This window comes from Conger conger, chromosome 10, assembly GCF_963514075.1.
Source record: "Conger conger chromosome 10, fConCon1.1, whole genome shotgun sequence".
Lineage (NCBI taxonomy): Eukaryota > Metazoa > Chordata > Actinopteri > Anguilliformes > Congridae > Conger > Conger conger.
Window position 1 is genome coordinate 48,500,046 of NC_083769.1, and position 19,846 is coordinate 48,519,891.

General features: G+C 46.5%; 1 protein-coding gene across 1 annotated transcript in view; it reads right to left on the reverse strand.

The window, feature by feature from the left end:
* The window catches only part of LOC133139309 (ephrin type-B receptor 2-like), a 146,996-nt gene that overhangs the window by 65,635 nt on the left and 61,515 nt on the right, over nucleotides 1-19,846 (reverse strand). The window contains exon 3 of the mRNA XM_061258758.1: nucleotides 13,006-13,690. Coding sequence (XP_061114742.1) covers nucleotides 13,006-13,690 — 685 coding nt within the window. The remainder of the gene's footprint in view (nucleotides 1-13,005; nucleotides 13,691-19,846) is intronic.

Consider the following 19,846-nt stretch of genomic DNA (forward strand, 5'->3'; position numbering starts at 1 on the left):
AAATGGAAGAAGAAACAAATTAATAACACTAAAACTGCATGACATGGATTGATTTGAATGGCAGGGTTTTGTGCAGACAGTAAATCACAATGACAACAGACAATGTCAGTGATCAGGAACCCAGATTTACACTGGAAACCGCCCAAAATCTATTCAACAAGGAGCTAAGGATTCCAGAATATACCATCATATTTACTATGCTAGATGGAAATATTAACTTATAAATCAGTTCTCGAAACCTTTTCCTTCTTAGTTTACAAAGGAAAGTGTGAAAGTGTGTTCATCAGTTTGAATCATTATTCACAGTTATTCACATGATATTAACTATATTATTGAGGATATGACATAATAAACAGTAACACCTAAACATGTTTTTGCAGAATGCACTGGGAGAATGCATACTGTAGGAATTTGGTCCTTTGTGAAGTAAAACTAGTAGTCCGATATTCAGGTTAGCAACAATGTATTAATATAGCAAAAATAGTCTTTAATTACAGTATGAAGCATACCGGGTAAAAGCAAGGCAGTTCAATTACAAACTCATGTGAGAAAGGAATGAGCTTTTATGCCCCAAACTCCTGATGTAAAATACAGGTACTTGTCCCTGATTGGGTGATCAGGGACAACCAAAGGAAACCAAATGGTCATTGTCAGCAAAGCAGACAGTGAACCCCCCTTGATCATTCAGTAGGGGCCTCCTAACCCCCCTTGATCATTCAGTACAATTGAGGTGTTAGGTGACCATCCAAGAACAATGAAGCAGGAAATGTATTCTTCCCTACAATACTATAGGCTACAGTATATTGTACTAAATTCCTTGTGCAGCAACACCAAGTCTTTGATTATGAATTGTGACCTTCAATGACGCTTGTGTATGTGTGTGTGTGTGTGTGTGTGTGTGTGTGTGTATATGTGTGTGAGAGAGACCAGTATAATGAAAGATGACAGAAACTAATTTCATTGAGAAAACAAAGCCAGCCCAGGTCATGCCATGATTCCGAGCACACAATATTAATTTCACGAAACGTCCACTGCTGCATACTGCGTCCTGAGAAATGACACCTGAGCAGCTGAACTACACAGAGCTTCCGACACGGCGTTAGAGTAACCCTCGTAAAGATTTTCTCTTTAGCCAGGGGTTAAGAGCGGGGACTTTAAGACAGAAACAGCACACGTATGTTTGTGTGTGTGTAGACACTGTGGTGTTGAAGACGTCCCTCATTCCTTGCTGTGTTTTTTCCCCTGTAAGCACAGAAGGAGCTGAGGGAAGGGGTTCTGTGGGGGGAGCGGGGGATTAATACGCCTCTTTTTAATTAAAGAGATGAACAAAGAACAGCAGAAAGAGAGATGGAGATAGGAGGCACAAAAAACTAACAGAAACAGACAGAGACAGAAAGACAGAGAGAGAGGGAGAGAGAAACAGACAGAAACAGAGACAGAACGATAGAAAGAGAGAGAGAGAGAGAGAGAGAGAGAGAGAGGGAGGGAGGAGAGAGAGAGAGAGAGAGAGAGAGAGAGAGAGAAACAGACAGACACAGAATGACAGCATGGGAGAGACAGAGAAAAACATTATTACACAAAATTATTAGGGAGGGAGAGAGATTATAGTTCATTGCCATTTTCCATGTGTCATCCTCTAGATGTATAATTTTATTTCTGCCTTCTGCGTTTTATATATTCTATTTATTGTAGTTCAATTATGATCGCCTGTCTGTTATGTTAGTTTGCCAGTGAACGCTCTGCCAATGTAAAGCTTATTTGAATAGAATTGAACAGAGATTTAAAGATTTAGAGAGAGAGAGAGAGAGAGAGAGACGGGGAGAGAGTGAGGGAGAGAGATTGAGAGACACAGAGAGAGAGAGAGTCAGAGAGAAAGATTGAGAGAGAGATTGAGGGAGACAGACTGAGAGAGAGATTGAGAAAGAGACAGAGAGAGAGAGAGATTGAGAGAAAGATTGAGAGAGGCTGAGAGACAGACTGAGAGAGAGAGAGAGAGAGTGGGGGGAGATGGGAGAGCAATATGAGACTTTAACACACGCTGTGGAGCTCACCTGCTAAACCAGAGAGGATGATAAGCATCACAGGGCCCGTAGGTTCCTCCTCCCCTTCAGAACGGCTGCACTAATACCACACGGATGCCTCACACCATTGCACCTCCGGTTAACTTTCTGTGCTCACTCCTGGGACTAAATGCTCAAATTTATCCACATTATTCAACTGTGAAACCCAAATCCACTAAAGCCCACATTTGACATGTTATATCATTAATTATGACACAGACACGTATATACAGTACACATATGTGTATCTATAGCGCACATTGCAAACGCTGTAGAATAGGCTGCTATTCAATCAGTATAGAACCAGGAGTCAGTTCAGAAACAGAGCAAGTAATGAGCTTGGCCAATGCTAACCAATCATTTGAGCTGTTGTGTAGCAAAAATCAATTTGAAGACAAACAACAAAAGTTTACAGAGTCCAATTAGACACACAGGAGGGTAAAGGGAAATGTTGGTTCCCCCTGCTATTAACGTCACCGACTCTGGATTTTGTTGCCAGTTTTACCACACATTAAAAAATCCGTCTCCCACTTCTCTTCTGATTGCGTTCAGTTCCCCTCGGCCCAGATTCTTTGTGTGCGCTGAACCGCTGCCTCGCGTTCGATCCGCGCTCCAGTCCGCTCGATGCGGAAGGATCTGGAACATCGATACCCTCCGCTCTCCGTGCGTCGCCTCTGCGCTGAGCACCAGGGCCAGGCAGGGCGCCGGGGTAAGTGGGCTTTTAGCGGAGAGCCGGGGTAAACGGCTCCGTGAGAGAAGCAGGGCTGGGTTATTATCACAGTGGGTCACTGGGCTGTGAGAGGGCCGCTTCTGGAGGACAAGCGCAGGAATGAGCGGTTTCTCAACTTCCCCTCCTCCCTCATCACTCTCTCCCTCTCTCTCTCTCTCTCCCTCTCTCTCTTCCCCCTCCCTCATCACTCTCTCCCTCTCTCTCTCTCTTCCCCCTCCCTCATCACTCTCTCCCTCTCTCTCTCTCCCTCTCTCTTCCCCCTCCCTCATCACTCTCTCCCTCTCTCTCTCTCTCCCTCTCTCTTCCCCCTCCCTCATCACTCTCTCCCTCTCTCTCTCACCCTCTCTCCCTCATCACTCTCTCTCCCTCTCTCGCTCTCTTCCCCCCTCCCTCATCACTCTCTCTCTCCCTCCCTCTCTCCCTCATCACTCTCTCACCCTCTCTCGCTCTCTTCCCCCCTCCCTCATCACTCTCTCTCTCCCTCCCTCTCTCCCTCATCACTCTCTCACCCTATCTCCCTCTCTCTCTCTTCCCCCCTCCCTCATCACTCTCACCCTCTCTCTCTCTCACCCTCTCTCCCTCATCACTCTCTCTCCCTCTCTCTCTCTCACCCTCTCTCTCTCTCTCTCCCTCTCTCTTCCCCCCTCCCTCATCACTCTCTCTCACCCTCTCTCCCTCTCTCTCTCTTCCCCCCTCCCTCATCACACTCTCACCCTCTCTCTCTCTCACCCTCTCTCCCTCATCACTCTCTCTCCCTCTCTCTCTCTTCCCCCCCTCCCTCATCACTCTCTCACCCTCTCTCACCCTCTCTTCCCCCCTCCCTCATCACTCTCTCACCCTCTCTCACCCTCTCTCTCTCTCTCATCCACTCTCTCTCGCTCGCTCTCTGGTTCTCACTCTCTTTTAATCTTTAAACAATTTCCGGAATTTGGGAAAAAAACTGGACTTGTTAGAGGCCGGATTTTCAGCTTAAGACGCCATCCTGACATCGGTGTTTCTAGAGCGATGGGATATTCTCCACACACACACACACACACACACATACACACACACATACACACACACACACACACACACACACACACTGCACACATGCACGTCAGCATTTTCAATTCCATTTTCTGCAACTGCAATTTCACAAATTGTTACCATGACTAAAACTCCAACTTAGAATTTTGGCAAATTATGTTTGTAAAATACTGCCCCCCTTCTGCCAGTACACATTGCCTTTTTATGATTACAGCACTCAAAGAAAATAATAGATGAAATATAACAAATATATAACAAAGCAGGGTGACTGCATCAGCTGGGTAGCTGCAGCAAAAACCCGGAACGCTCCCACATCTGGAACACGGACTGGAGTAAAAAAGAAACGCTCTGGGCTTCACTGGGTTTTATGTAAGACGAGGTGACTGACAGGCTCTCTTCATGTGTCAGTGGGTTGGGTTTTGATGTAGATTCAGGGGTAAGAGTGCAGTGCACTGCTCAGATTCCCCACAGCCGGTCTTCCTCTGACAGTCAGCTGCAGATGGGGTGCTTTCCACAGGGGGAACCCCTCATTCTACACACGGCTCCACCGACACCCCTGTTCCTCTCCACGCCCAGCGCTCACACACACACGCTGGGCTCATTCCAATCGCTGATTTTTCAACTCTTTTCCTTTACTTGCTCCCGACCCAGAAAAACAACTGAGTTCCGCCATCTTTAAGGATGTTTCAACCCATTAAATGTTCCGCCCAGGAGCTAGAAGTAGAAGGTAGGAACTTTGAGCAAAGAAACATCAGCGCACCCTTTGCAGAACAATTTTTCCGGAAAGTCTCACGTATAAATGAGTGACCTGTGGATCTAACTCCCCCCAACTGCCACGTCTGTAACTGACATAGCTTCGAACTGATGTTTGAAGGAGCACGGACATTCCATTCACTAAATTCACTTTCCCCGTCTTTGCTTCATTTATTTCATCTTTTCCTAGCCTCTCCCGATGGGTGGAGATAGGGGCAAGAAAAAGGAGAAAAGAAAGGACAAAGAGTACAAGAGTAAGGGATTGGAAGAACACCACGCTTCGGTTCATCGGCGCAGATACTAGTCGAGAACAGGCCTCACCCCATTGGTCCACCTGTCTCCCTGGAAACACTGACTTCCTGTCCTTCAGATCTCTGCTGACAGGGGCCAGGCCCGCCACTCAGGCACCCAGCTACACGACAGTGGAAGCAGGCCACATCACACCCAAAACAGGCTCACCGCATCCCGTTAAATCAAGATGCGCTGCACCCAGCTAGCAAAGCACAACACAACACAGCCCAGCCCAAGGCACTCTCTCCTTCCCTCAGAGACGCCTGGAGGGCAGCAGGTTCAGCTCAGCCAATCACAGATGATGTGTACATACTACTTCACAGGCAGCTCTTCGATGTATTTTTTATGAAATCTATCTGTATCTATGTTACTGAGTTAGCCATTTTGCTAAACTCGTTGTGATTAGTTTTCTGGCTCTACAAGCTGTTGCCTTCCAGGCTTCACTGAGGGAAGGACAGTGCCTACGGCCAGGTAACATTACACACAGAGAGCAACCGCAGAGAGAAGTACAACCTAGAGGCTAAATTGTCCAAGCTGAAATCAGCTCATGGAGCTGTTTTTACAATGGGTCCTTTGGGGGGTTCTCGTTTCTTACGATGAGCTATCGCTCCATTTTTTACTTCTTATTGGATTTGCTTGGGTCTTTGTATAGCCTAGGTTTTCATGCACAAAATGGAAAGTATATTTGGCTAATATAATAATAAAGCATTAGCATACAGAAAATGGCTATCTATTTTTGCAGCTTGTGATGCACATGCGCGGTGTCTTGAAATTGAATGCTTCTCTGTGCCTTCTTACAGCGACATACATAACTACACACGGACATGAGACTTTCCTGCTCTCATATGGCTACGTTAAAGCAGAATCGAAGCTGATAGTTGAAATTGACAAAAAAAATCAGCCATATTTCCATATTTCACAAGGAAACCAGATCACTTCTTTTTTCTTTTTTTTTTAACTTTAAAATACCATTAATCTTCCCATTAATAATGAAGGCATTAAGGTGTTTTTAAATGGATCTTTATTGCGTGCACAAATTCATGGACCATTAAGGGAAATTATGGGGGTTGGTATGGTTTCAGGGGTAAATTGATGCATAATTGATAATAATAATAATGCATAATTAACGTTATTTTTAGGGGATTTGTATTTCATAGCGCGCCCTGTCCTGAAATGGATCGCACAACATCGACTGCGTGTGTCATTCACAACGCGATGTAAACCTCTTCTGTGAGTGATCCAGGAAGGGCGATGAGCCCCTCACTGTGAAAGATGAGCGGGCGGAGAAAAACACAAAGCTTTTTAAACGAAAGAAAAACACACGTAACGCTCTCTCTTAACGCCCGTGTCCGCGCGGAGCGGGGGAGACGCGCTCAGACTCCCGAAGCGTCCGGACCGGCGGGGATCTCCGTCACCAGCGGGAACCGCAAACACAGACACAGCTCTCCTGAGCGCCGCAGGTCTGTGTTCACATCCCGGAGCTCTGTCCACACAAACACCCGCGCCACCATGAACACCTCTCAGCTCCATCCCCAACCACGCGCCAGGCGATAACATTACTCTCTCTCTCTCACCCACTCCCTCCTCCCTCCTCAGACGATACCATTACATTACATTAATGTCAGACGCTCTTATCCAGAGTGACGTACAGTTGATTAGACTCAGCAGGAGACAATCCTCCCCTGGAGCAATGTAGGGTTAAGGGCCTTGCTCAAGGGCCCAACGGCTGTGCGGATCTTATTGTGGCTACACCGAGATTCGAACTACCAACCTTGCATGTCCCAGTCATTTACCTTAACCACTACGCTACAGGCTGCCCTGAGAATCAGGTGTGTAACTGCAATGTTGGAACAGAAGCGCACGCAGGCACTCACGCACACAAGCCTTTTCTGGGTAAGATTGAGGACCCCCCTACTGTGGTTGATCTCCAGGGCATTGTGGGTAACAATTAAGATCTAAACCATAGCAAAAGCCCCCTTGTCCGGGGCTGGGGCTGACATGCTGAATGGGACGATGGCTGGCACGTATGCGGAACGTGTGCTGGGAGGAGCTGGCGGATGAAATGATTAGATCCGCATGCATAATTCAGACTGAGGTTCGGCACGTAATGACTACTGCGTCGCTGCCTTCAGGCTCTTTCTGCTGAAGTGTCGAAGCGGTGAATTTTAATCCCCTCTTTCCAGGAACATGGAAGGGAGCTGCCCCAGGGCAGGGGGCTGGCTGGGGGTGCAGGACTGGGATGTTAAACACACAACCGCAGCTACGCACAGGCACTGCGGAGATGTGGGGAGGCCAGGAGGAACACAGCCACGGGCACTGTGGGGATGTGGGGATGAACACGAGCACTGTGGGGATGTGGTGATGAACACAGGCACTGTGGGGATGTGGGGATGAACACAGGCACTGTGGGGATGTGGTGAACACAGGCACTGTGGGGATGTGGGGATGAACACAGGCACTGTGTGGATGTGGTGATGAACACAGGCACTGAGGGGATGTGGGGATGAACACAGGCACTGTGGGGATGAACACAGGCACTGAGGGGATGTGGTTATGAACACAGGCACTGTGGGGATGTGGTGATGAACACAGGCACTGAGGGGATGTGGGGATGAACACAGGCACTGTGGGGATGAACACAGGCACTGAGGGGATGTGGTGATGAACACAGGCACTGTGGGGATGTGGGATGAACACAGGCACTGTGGGGATGTAGGGATGAACACAGGCACTGTGTGGATGTGGGGATGAACACAGGCACTGTGGGGATGTGGGATGAACACAGGCACTGTGGGGATGTGGTGATGAACACAGGCACTGTGTGGATGTGGGGATGAACACAGGCACTGTGGGGATGTGGTGATGAACACAGGCACTGTGGGGATGAACACAGGCACTGAGGGGATGTGGTGATGAACACAGGCACTGTGGGGATGAACACAGGCACTGTGGGGATGTAGGGATGAACACAGGCACTGTGTGGATGTGGGGATGAACACAGGCACTGTGGGGATGTGGGGATGAACACAGGCACTGTGTGGATGTGGGGATGAACACAGGCACTGTGGGGATGTGGTGATGAACACAGGCACTGTGTGGATGTGGGGATGAACACAGGCACTGTGGGGATGAACACGGGCACGGCGGTCAGAGTGCAGGGCTTCTCATCCGCTCATCTTCAGTGCCGGAATGATGACTTCATGGAATGAGATAAGTTAATGAATAAATAAAACCCGCATTCATCGGCAGTCCCGGACGAGGAAACGTCGATCAGGATGGTAATTTAAAGCCGTCTGCTTGGACTGCGGAATTGAGCAGCCTTCTTCCCCGGGAAGAAAATCTCACAAAATCTCACTTTTCTTTTTTTCTTTTTTACAACACCACAATAACAGTCTCTCAGGGATTTGTTAGTTTGGTTTTGATGTTGCTGTTAAAAGAGAGGGGGGGGGTCTCTCCCCCATTCAGACCTCTCCTCCAGGCACCACCTGTCCATTAACATAAGCGTTAAAGCAGGAGAGAAAAGAGCCAGTCTGCTGTGTGTTTGAGTAAGACATGAGGCCTTTCTGTTTTTAAACTCTTCAGTTTACAAGCGAGCAAAACGTTATTTGCACAGCACAATTCATACAGACCTGACACACAATGTGCAGGTACATGGAGATAAAAAAACTGAAAAGGAATAGAGAAGAAAAAATGTAGAAGACAATAATAAATAGTTAATATTAATATAATAATAAACTAAATGATTAAAATGAAAAGAAGAAGTGCTCTGTTTGGGGTGTCACCCTCACAGTGGACGACACGGAGGTCTGTTTACAGAGCGTGTGTTCTACTCCACAGAGCATCATGTCAGACTCTGCCTCTGACCACAACGCAGGCCAGCCTTGCACACTCACTCTCTCCATGCGCAGCTCAAACTGTGGCCAGCCAATCGATCCGCCCCGGGTCACTAATGCAAGATGAGACACTGTCCTCCCTGCCCACTGAAACAGTCCCATCTCTGCCCACTGAAACAGTCCCATCCCTGCCCACTGAAACAGTCCCATCCCTGCCCACTGAAACAGTCCCATCTCTGCCCACTGAAACAGTCCCATCTCTGCCCACTGAAACAGTCCAATCTCTGCCCACTGAAACAATCCCATCCCTGCCCACTGAAACCCTCCCTCCCATACAAGACCATGGGGCCCATCCACATACTGGAACAGAGCCTGAACAGACACCAGACCGTGGGGCCCATCCACACAATAGAACAGAGCCTAAACAAATACCAGACCATGGGGCCCATCCACACACTGGAACAGAGTCTGAACAGATACCAGACCATGGGCCCATCCACACCCAAGAACAGTCTTAACAGATACCAGACCATGGGGCCCATCCACACCCTAGAAGAGAGCCTTAACAGAGAACAGACCACGGGGCCCATGTAGTTCCTCATTAGTGGAGTGTGAGGTGTAGGTGAGGTGTAATCTCTTGTCTGTAAAATATTCCTCCTGCTGGAAACGCGTATCTACGCCGGGCGGTCTGGAGCACCTGCAGAGCCTCCCCGGTCACCTCGTTTCTGGGCTCTGGGCTCTGGTCTCCTCTGCCTCCTGCACGGTCTCACGTTACCGACCAGGCGTCCACAATAACTCAGCTTTGTTTTACAAGCAGCACAGAACGCTAAAGCGGAGTTCCTCCGGGGAGTGAAGCGATTGACTATATTAAGCCATAACTGAATAAACCTTGGTGGTATTTTCGCTGAATTATCAAAACATTTTGTCCCAGAACAATGTGTTCTGTGACCACTGTTGGCTTTCGGTGGGGTACTGGAGCACATGGATGTAGTTAGGAACTGTCGATAGGTGATATCCAAACTGTACACGCAATCGCACAGGGGGAAACACCGTGCTTTTACCGAGTGACACAAAGACTCCTTTGGAAGAACTCCCTTGGAAGGAGAATAGGAGGTAGGCAATGTCAGATTGCAAATATTTCACAGCGCTTATATTTCTAAAGAAAACATTGAGGCACACATGGAATGACTTCATACAAAACACAATCTCAACAATTGTAAAAATCATTTTTCATTTTTCCTGAAAGACCGGTCTCATTTTGTTGTTGCTGAAAGGCCAGCGTGCCGTGGTGAAGGAACTGTGTCTGAGGGAAAGCTCACGTTTGCAAAACTGAAAAGCACCCGTTGATGTTGTAAATATTTTGACACGCTTCGTCTAATCCCATAATTATTCTAAGAAAGCAGGCGAAAGGTTTTTCTCCCTGATACTGGCTGTAATTATAGGTTTGGCTACGGTGCCATCTGAACAATATGATTTCAACCATTCACTTCGCATATTAATACCACGCTATGACAACTCTCATCTTTAACCATTTATGATCCTTCCTCAACAGCTTGATAACCCACAGAGAAAGACAACACCCTACTTATCTTTTTCTTTTAATTTAAAGTCTTGACCTATGATACTAAAATAAAGTATATTATTATTATTATTATTATTATTATTATTATTATTATTATTACTGTCTCTCAGTCCAGAGCGCATCGCTCATAAATCACCTTCAAACTAAAAAACTAAAAATATTACACTGGGACTTAAAATCTTATTTCTTCTACTTTTTTACTCAATAAGACAAAAATATTGCCAATGAGCTTTGGCAGTTTTGACTCATGTCAAGATTTGCCAATGGAATAAGAACATTTTATTTGTCAAGCAAATCTAATTTCAAGATTGCCAATTGCATAAGAAAATCAACCCGAGTTTGACCCCATTCAGACAGAACCCTTTGCCATTGCAGAGAATAACTGGCTAAAAAAGCAGGCATTAGTTGTCTAAGAACTGATCTGAGTGATTTAAAGTCCTTAAATGAATATTAAATATTCATTACACATAGCATATTAGATCCGGCCATAATGTGTCATTAAGACAGCAAATCAAATCCTATTATGTACTGAACTGGTTTAATTAAAAAATAATTAACAGATCCTTGGAGCATATAGGATTCCAACCAGAAAGTTTCCAGTTCCTAAATCAATACACCATACTGCTGCAACTGAGAATCAAAAAGAAATGCAGAAATCACAAAATACTTTCAAATCCTTGGATCTTTTCCAGTAAGACTTGGTCTCTCAGGTTGTCAGTTCAATTCCCACTTCCACTGTACCCTCCAACGAGGATTCAGTAAAAATCCAGCGCTATAAACTGATTTTATGTAAACAATGTAAGCTGTGTTGCTCTCAATAAGCCCAAAATGTAAACACAACATCCTCTTTGCTCAACTCATTTCTAAAACATTCCTCCCACTAGACACACTGACACGTTCTCAATATATTACAGTATCCTTTGATACTTGCCGAATGGGTAAGTGTTCATTATTCCGACTACTCTGCTCAGTCGCGAAAAATGTGAACGCTGGAAGCACTTGTCTGCTTCCTCTCCGTTGTGTAAATCATGGCACGTAATAAATTATAAACTCAAAAGGCAAACAAAAAAGGCCCGCAGCTATGACAAGTGTGATCAACAGCTATAAAGGCGTGTTAAGCTGACAGTGCATGCCAGTAAATTAAATCAGGAAAAACCTCAACAAAGCACAGTCACAACTTCATTTGAAAGACTTCCACACAAACGAAAATGTTTTTTTTTTTTTGTGGAGCGGAGTACACGCTCAGAAGTGAGAGTGGAGGATCCAAATTACCCAAATGTACTACCCGGAAAGTACAGTGATGTTCTCTTTGGGTACAAATGAGAACATTTTCTCCAAGCAAAAAAGGTACAAATGGCTCAACGTGGCTGGGGTGACGTGGCTCAGGCGGTAAGAGCAGTCGTCTGGCAGTTGGAGGGTTGCCGGTTCGATCCCCCGCCCGGGCTGTGTCGAAGTGTCCCTGAGCAAGATACCCAACCCCCAAATGCTCCTGACGACCTGGTAGGCGCCTTGCATGGCAGCCAATCGCCATCGGTGTGTGAGTGTGTGTATGAATGGGTGAATGGAGAAGCATCGATTGTACAGCGCTTTGGATAAAGGTGCTATATAAATGCCAACCATTTACAAAAATTGCTGGTTCGGGGTAGAATTGTATGCACTTACAGGATACTGCCCCAGTGACAAGCATTTGTACCTTTTTAGGTACTTCTTGTACCTTTATTTCTGAGAGTGTATACAGCATAACACAAAACTTCCCACTACAGGTGAAGTGTCAGAACTGAAATGGAGAAAGTGTCTGGCTGGGAACAGGAGTGGTTGTTAAGTGATGATAAGCAGAGTTCTACTGTTGAGTAACTCTGATGAGGTCACACATAGGCTGCTGTGTTATAACTGTTTGCCGTCTGGGGGAAAGACTACTTACACAGCATATTCCTGTTGGAATAAAGCTTCTCGATTCTCAGTGATCTCAGGATGATAAATGACATCATGATGAACTGACATTTGGGCAGAACAGTGTGACAGATATCTTGTGTGCATGCCTAAGTGTCTGTCATGAGGCTTCAACCTGACAGGGAACATTAAATAATGGCTAATGAATCAACGCGGACGGAAGTAATATTAAACAAACCTTTGGGGCTCTTTGCAATCTTGCTCACATAACTATGCTAATAAAGCCCTTTATTAACCTTCAGAATAATTATTTACCTAACATCTTATATTCAGTTCTGTTCGAAGACAAATATTTGCTTCCACAAAGTCAAATATTTTCAGAAATCAGCACACAACGAATAAAGGATTATTGGCAGGGGCAGTTGAGTTTACAAGATAGAGATACAGGAAGTGGGTATAGAGTCTACAGGAAGTGGGCACACAGTTTATAGGAAGTGGGCACAGAGTCTACAGGAAGTGGGTGCTGAGTTTACAGGAAGTGAGCACAGAGTCAACAGGGTCTACAGGAAGTGGGCGCAGAGTTTACAGGAAGTGGGTGCTGAGTTTACAGGAAGTGGGCACAGTCTACAGGAAGTGGGCGCTGAGTTTACAGGAAGTGGGCACAGCCTACAGGAAGTGGGCGCTGAGTTTACAGGAAGTGGGCACAGAGTCTACAGGAAGTGGGGGCAGAGTCTACAGGAAGTGAGTGCTGATTTTATAGGAAAAGGGCACAGAGTCTACAGGAAGTGAGCACTGAGTTTACAGGAAGTGGTCAGAGTGGCTGGGGGGGGTCCTCACCTCTGCAGACGGTGCCGTTCTCCACCGTCTCGTGTCCGGCCTTGCACAGGCAGCGTCCGATGGGCACCATCCACTCGCCGTCCCCGTTGCAGTACAGCTTGATGGGCACGTCCACCTCCTCGCCGTTGGGCACGCACACGCCGCGCGCCGCCACCAGCGACGTGCTCTCCGCGCCCGACAGCGTCTCCCCGAACACGGCCCCGTTGCGCACCACGCGCGGGCACTTCCTGTAGAAGACGCGCACGGCGATGAGCGACATGCAGCCGCCGTAGTCCTGGAAGGCCAGGTAGAAGCCGTGCCGCGACACGGGCCCGAAGCTCCGCCGCTCCGTGTTGATCTTCATCACCCGCCCGCCCAGGTCCACCTGCGAGAAGCTCTCGTCGGCCGCGATGGTGTCCACCTTCACCCAGGGGTTCTCCATCCAGGCCGGCGCCGCCCGGCCGGCCGTGTCCGAGTCGGACTCGTAGTAGTACAGGTTGAAGGTCTCCTTGCAGGAGCCGGGCACGTTGGGGATGCTGCTGCAGTCGCGCACGGAGAACTTCATCTCCACGTGGATGCGCTGGGCGCCGCGCCGGCGGATGAACTTGGTGCGCACCCAGTTGTTCTGGCTGTTCTCGAACACGTTGCACACCTGGTAGGTGCGGATGGTGTTCATGTGCTCGTCATACCCACTCACCTCCTCCCACTGCAGGAAAACACAGACACACAGAGCCCCATTCAGCCTTGCTGAAAAAACAGCCCAAAGAGCACCCTTCAGCCCTACTGGAAAAAAAACGCTCAAGCAAGGTTTGGAACCGCTGGTAGCTGGTTGACCAGTTAAGACCAGCTCCCAGCTCGACCTGATTTGACCGGCTCAAGCTATGCGTTGAAACAGCTGGAAGTTGGTTGACCAGTTAAGACCAGCTCCCAGATTGACTTGGTTTGACCAGCTCAAGCTATGTTTCTCGAAAAACAGCTGGTAGCTGGTTGACCAGTTCAGGCCAGCTCTGAGCTTGACCTGGTTTGACCGGCTCAAGTTATGTTTTGAAACAGCTTGTAGCTGGTTGACCAGGTTATACATAGCGATACCAACTTATGAACAACTTGACCAGCTCAATATTCAAGCTGGTATAGCAGGATTTTACACCAGGGATCTATTCAAGGCCAAGCTTCTGAAAAAGTCAAGCATGTCTTCATACTTCATACTTCAATTCAAATTGTACCGGAGGCATTTTGCAATCACCATATAACAGTACAGCAATGTTCATTAAACGGTACACTTTAGACCTCTCTGACAATATATCAGGGTCATAATATCCTGAAGTAATGCTATCGAATAACATGATTGCTTCATTTCAACAGACTGCATCTTGAATGGGAACTGTATGGGGTTTCTGAAGAGCACACTTCACACTGTGATAAAGAAACATTCTATGACATACAGCACTGTGCAGAAGTCTTGGGCACCCTAGACTGTATTATATATATGTTCATTTTTTTGTATGTGTTAGTATAAAATAACACATTTGAGATTTCCAAACATTCATTCATTCATTCATTATCCTAAGCCGCTTATCCTGATCAGGGTCGCAGTGGGGCTGGAGCCTATCCCAGCATACATTGGGCGAAAGGCAGGAATACACCCTGGACAGGTCGCCAGTCCATCGCAGGGCACACACACCATTCACTCACACACTCATACCCACAGGCAATTTAGACTCTCCAATCAGCTTAACCTGCATGTCTTTGGACTGTGGGAGGAAACCGGAGTACCCGGAGGAAACCCACGCAGACACGGGGAGAACATGCAAACTCCGCACAGAGAGGCCACAAGAAGGGTGGTCACAAAAAATATTGATTTGATTCAGTTTTTAACTATTCTGCCAAATTACTAAAATGTAATGTAAAATGTATCGTAGGTTTATTTAGGACCTTTCATTGTATTATTTTTGAAAGAATCTTATCTGCACAGGATATTATACAGGTGCCTAAGACTTTTGCACAGTACTGTAAAATAATACCAGCATAAATACAGACGTCAAACGATAACGCAGCATAACATTTAACTTTGGAAATATTGCATCTCAAATAATCAAACCACCTTGACTCCTCTGACAGCCATGATGACAGCATGTCCACCCAGCCAGTATGAAATATCATGTAAAATGCAAGGTTGTGCAGTTATTCTGGCGCTGCGTTATGCTGTGGGGAGAGAACAGGGCCTGTGTACACCAAGCCCTGAGCCCGGGACTGAAACCACATACCGATGCTTGACTTGGCTCACAGCTCCGACTGGACTCGCACTGTTTGTCTTTCTGTGCACGACCATTCTGCATTATTAATATTTGTCATGAAACACACGCAGGTGTGTAAGCAGGCCGGTCACACTCTGGGTCCTGCTCTGCCCAACTCACATCTGGTCAGCGCTGATACACATTTAATTGTCGGAACTGAAGAAACAACAACAACAACAAACACTTCTACCATAACTACACCCGCTATATCCAACCTGCTCTGAATGTCCTAATGACCTTGATATGCCCTTCTTCGTACATCGCTTTGGATAAGAGCGTCTGCTAAATAAAATGTCATGTGATTACTACTACAGTTACCGCTGCAGCACAGCTACAACTACAACAACAATAGGACCCCAGTTCACCGTATAAAGCAGAGAAGTGCAACCTGTCAATCACACAGGCGCAGGCTGCGAAAGTCTCACTGCGTGTCACTGCAGGGGTTTCCCCGCCCGTTTTGCAGGGGCTTAATTGAGTGCAGAGCCCTTAAAAGTCAACTGACAAGAACTCCCATTGACCTTGACCCTGAAAATCTGGGACCTGAATCTCCCCGTCAGACCACCTTCCTCTGCCCCTGCCCCCTCTCCCTCTCTCTCTCTCTCTCTCTCTCTCTCTCTCTCGCTCTACTCCCTGCTCCACCGCAGACGTAATTCCGCCCAGTAATCCCCGCTTAAGGAGGATTTTGACAAAAGGGGCTAATTGGACCATTATTTCATACCCAGTTTGTTTCTTATTCCAGAATCGCGGTTCAATTTAGCAGGAAGCAGAGAGCTATCCAGGCTACAGAACACTCCAGTTAGCAAAAGGGCTGCCAATGCATTTGGCTTATGCTGAAAACAGATATTCTATAGAATATAGAAAAGATATTATTATTATTATTATTATTATTATTATTATTACAATGGTAAATTGACAGCATTTACAAAGCGCTTTTATCCAAAGCTCTTTACAAAGGGTGGCCTGTAGCGTAGTGGTTAAGGTAAATGACTGGGACACGCAAGGCCGGTGGTTCTAATCCCTGGTGCAGCCACAATAAGATCCGCACAGCCGTTGGGCCCTTGAGCAGAGCCCTTAACCCTGCATTGCTCCAGGGGAGGATTGTCTCCTGCTTAGTCTAATCAACTGTATGTCGCTCTGGATAAGAGTGTCTGCCAAATGCCATTAATGTAATAATGTAATGCCTCTCATTCACCCATTCACACACACTCACACACTAATAGCGACAATATGTAAGGCACCAATCACACTCTTACACATCCAGGGCAGGCTGTTCTTACCTCCTGAGCTAATGCCACCCCCTTTAGTATCATCATAAATGGCAATAAATGTAATGTCCCTTTTTAAAAATTAGATCTGGAACTGAAGCACCTGTTTGAGTTTCTGGGGAAATGATGGAGAGCGCGGAGGGACAAAAATCATCCACACAAATTAACTTTCTTTTCGTTTTGCCTTTTGATCAGGCCCAGTGGAGGGAAGCTGATGGCAGCCAACAAGTCAGCGATTAAATCAAATTAGAAGAAGCATCTTCATTTGTTTGTTTAATTGTTGCTGTCATTGTTGGAGTAGCTGTTGGGCGATCGTGCATTGAGATGAAGGCCTCGATCTGCAGCTTTGTTCGCTAGATATGGCAGCCATTTTTATTTATGTTTAAGCTCATTTATTTATTTAAGCTGTACTGTACTGGGACTGGGTGTGTGAGAACAGAAAGGTCAGGACATGCAGTGAGTGAAGAAAACCTACCTCTACACACACACACTCACACACACATATACACACCCACACACCCGCACACACACAAACAAACACACCTGCACACACACCCGCACACACACTCATACCTACTGGGCTCTATTTGCACTCAAGATGGCATGGGCTGTGTGTGTCCACTACAAGCAAACTGTGAAAATGTGTGATCATCCTCAACATGTATAGAACTTTTTTTTCATTTTTTTTTTTTTTTTTCCAAGGATAAATTTAGTAGTAGACTTGGGAATAAAGGTTTGTTGAAAGCATGATAACTGAAATTACTCAGTAATCAGGACTGGGGAGAGGAAGCTCGGGTAGAGGAATGGGGGTGATCACCTTTTTTTTCCGAATCCTGGCCATTTTCACTGTATTCATCAAGTGGAGCACTTTTCTGTCATCTTTATTAAATGAAAGTGAAGGGTGGCACAGCTGTGGTGAAATTGGATGTGCCTTGAAGTCATCTGTGCATATCTTTATTCATTTTTCTTCCGAGATCAGAAAGCAGGTGTGTGTGCGCACGCGTGTGTCTGTGTGTGTGTGTGTGTGTGTGTGTGTGTGTGTGCGTGTGTGCATAGTCACTGTGGCCCTACAGACTTTTAAAAGTTTATTTTCAGGAGTAATGAATCACGTTAGATAACAAGCATGAGTGCATGACTGGCCTTAAACAGGCTGACCACGCTCTGTGTATTTCCTGCGTATTTTCCAGGATTCTTCTCGGAGGAAATGCTTTTCCGCAGGACTGAAACGCGCATAAGGCTTTTTTCCACATCCTGCTCCTAATTAGAGGGGAACGGGGGAAAGGGAAGGCACGGGGGTTTTAATCACCACTCTGGGTAAATAAAACTAACGCACAAATTAGCCCCAGGGAGGGAAGGATCCACTGGGAAACTACCACAGGGAGGGGGGGTGCTGGTACGTCTCATTTTATTACGTGGGGGTGGGGGGGGGGGGGGCTTGTGCGCGTAGTTTTCTCCTCCCTGCAGAAGCTTGAAGTCTGACACTCTTCCCTTCACAGCCTGATATAACCATTTAAAAATAAGTATAATTTGTTATCCACAGCGACTTACAGTTGATTAGACTAAGCAGGGGGACAATCCCCCCCCCCTAGAGGGAGGCGGGGTTAAGGGCCTTGCTCACTTCATATTCCTCCTTACGGCACGGTAAGCTGAAGCACGGGAGTCTGTGTGCGTATCAGAGCCTGTAATTACACAGAGCCAGGGCCCCAGCAACACCTGTGTGAAGCACCTGTGTGTAACAGTCTCAGTGCCTCTCTCCCAGGGCCATGATGCACATCTCATCTCATTCCAGAGGCTGTGTACAAGCACAGACCTGATGCTGGGGACTCAAGAGTGTTTACTGAGGATTATACGGCTGGTTGCATATTTCACCAGCTTACCAACTAAGCGTTACCTTCAGTGCCAGTTGGCTGTGCTCATAGTTCCCAGCTGCAGGATCGATAGCATCACCGAAAAACTGTTCAATATAATTCATTTTATCTTATTAAAATAGATGCAGTATTGCTGTTGTCTCTTCAACACATCTGGCTGCAACAGCAACAAACCTAGTGAAAGTGCAGCATTTAGTTTTCCATCTCTGGACATGTAAACCAGCGTGTTCATTAAGTGTACACATTTCCTTTCTCAAGCTCAAGTCACTGACTCTAATCTAACTGATCCAACACAAAGACGGTCAGCTGTAGAGGTCGGGTCCAGACTAAGACGGTGTCTTTTTTTTATGAATTTGACCGGGACACTGTGGTTATCATCCCTGCAGTTAAGAGTGACCTTTCATTAATTACCGCGGTGAGTCAGGACCTGAGTTTAACATCTCATCCGATGATGTCAAATCCTGTTTGAGTCACTGGGTTACACAGCCTGACCGCCCAGGGATAGATTTCCCACACTGTCACCACACTTCCAGCAGCAAAACACAGCTTAGGGAAAACGAGAGCAGGAAAACCAAATTTTATTTAGTGTTTTCTGATTCCTCGAACAGAACGAAACTCCCACTCTCTGCTACACAAGCCTTTCTTTGTTTGTTTGTGTCTCTGTACGAGTTACTGTAACTCCATTGGCTTCTCATCGCCCAATAACAGCTCAACGGTCACAACGTCCATTTGGAATTGGAGAGCAGTACTGAGTGAAACTCCTCAAGATGATGAATGATGTTTTACTTAGTATACACACTCTGCCCCTAAACACTGCAAAAACCAAAACATTTGTCAGTCTCAACAAGTATTTTTTCCCTGATATTGACACTTAAAGTAAAATTTACATGAATTTTTTGCTAAATAAGCCAAAAATATTTTGTGCAGTTTGACTCAATATCAAGATTTGACAATGGTGGAAGGACATATGGCTTGTCAAGCAAACAGTGACGTCAAACAAGCTATTATTTTCTACTTGAGAGATGAAAGTTGCATTACAAGACTAACAGCCTTGTTAAGAAAGACTTCTATTGCAGGCTCGTTGAAATGCGCAAGGAGGCCATTTTACCGGCAGACCTCATCTCCGGGCAAGCTCTGCCTCCACAAGCGACCGGGTTCTTCTTCAGCACCTACAGAACCGCGGTGTGAAGACTACAGCCCGGTCTCCGCTCATCACACCCCACCTACGGCCGGGGATCACACCGTCATCTCGCCTCGCACTGGCGCCAGTACGGGAACAAGAGTTCAGCACTCAGAAATAACCGCGAGGGCCGACGGCGTACTCTTAAGCCCTTCTAAAAGTTTCATTCCGCTTCCCCCCCCTCCCCCTGTTCTCACACAAGCTTAAAACTTGGATTTAAAAAACGAATGCAGCCATGCAATAAAGCTTCGGACG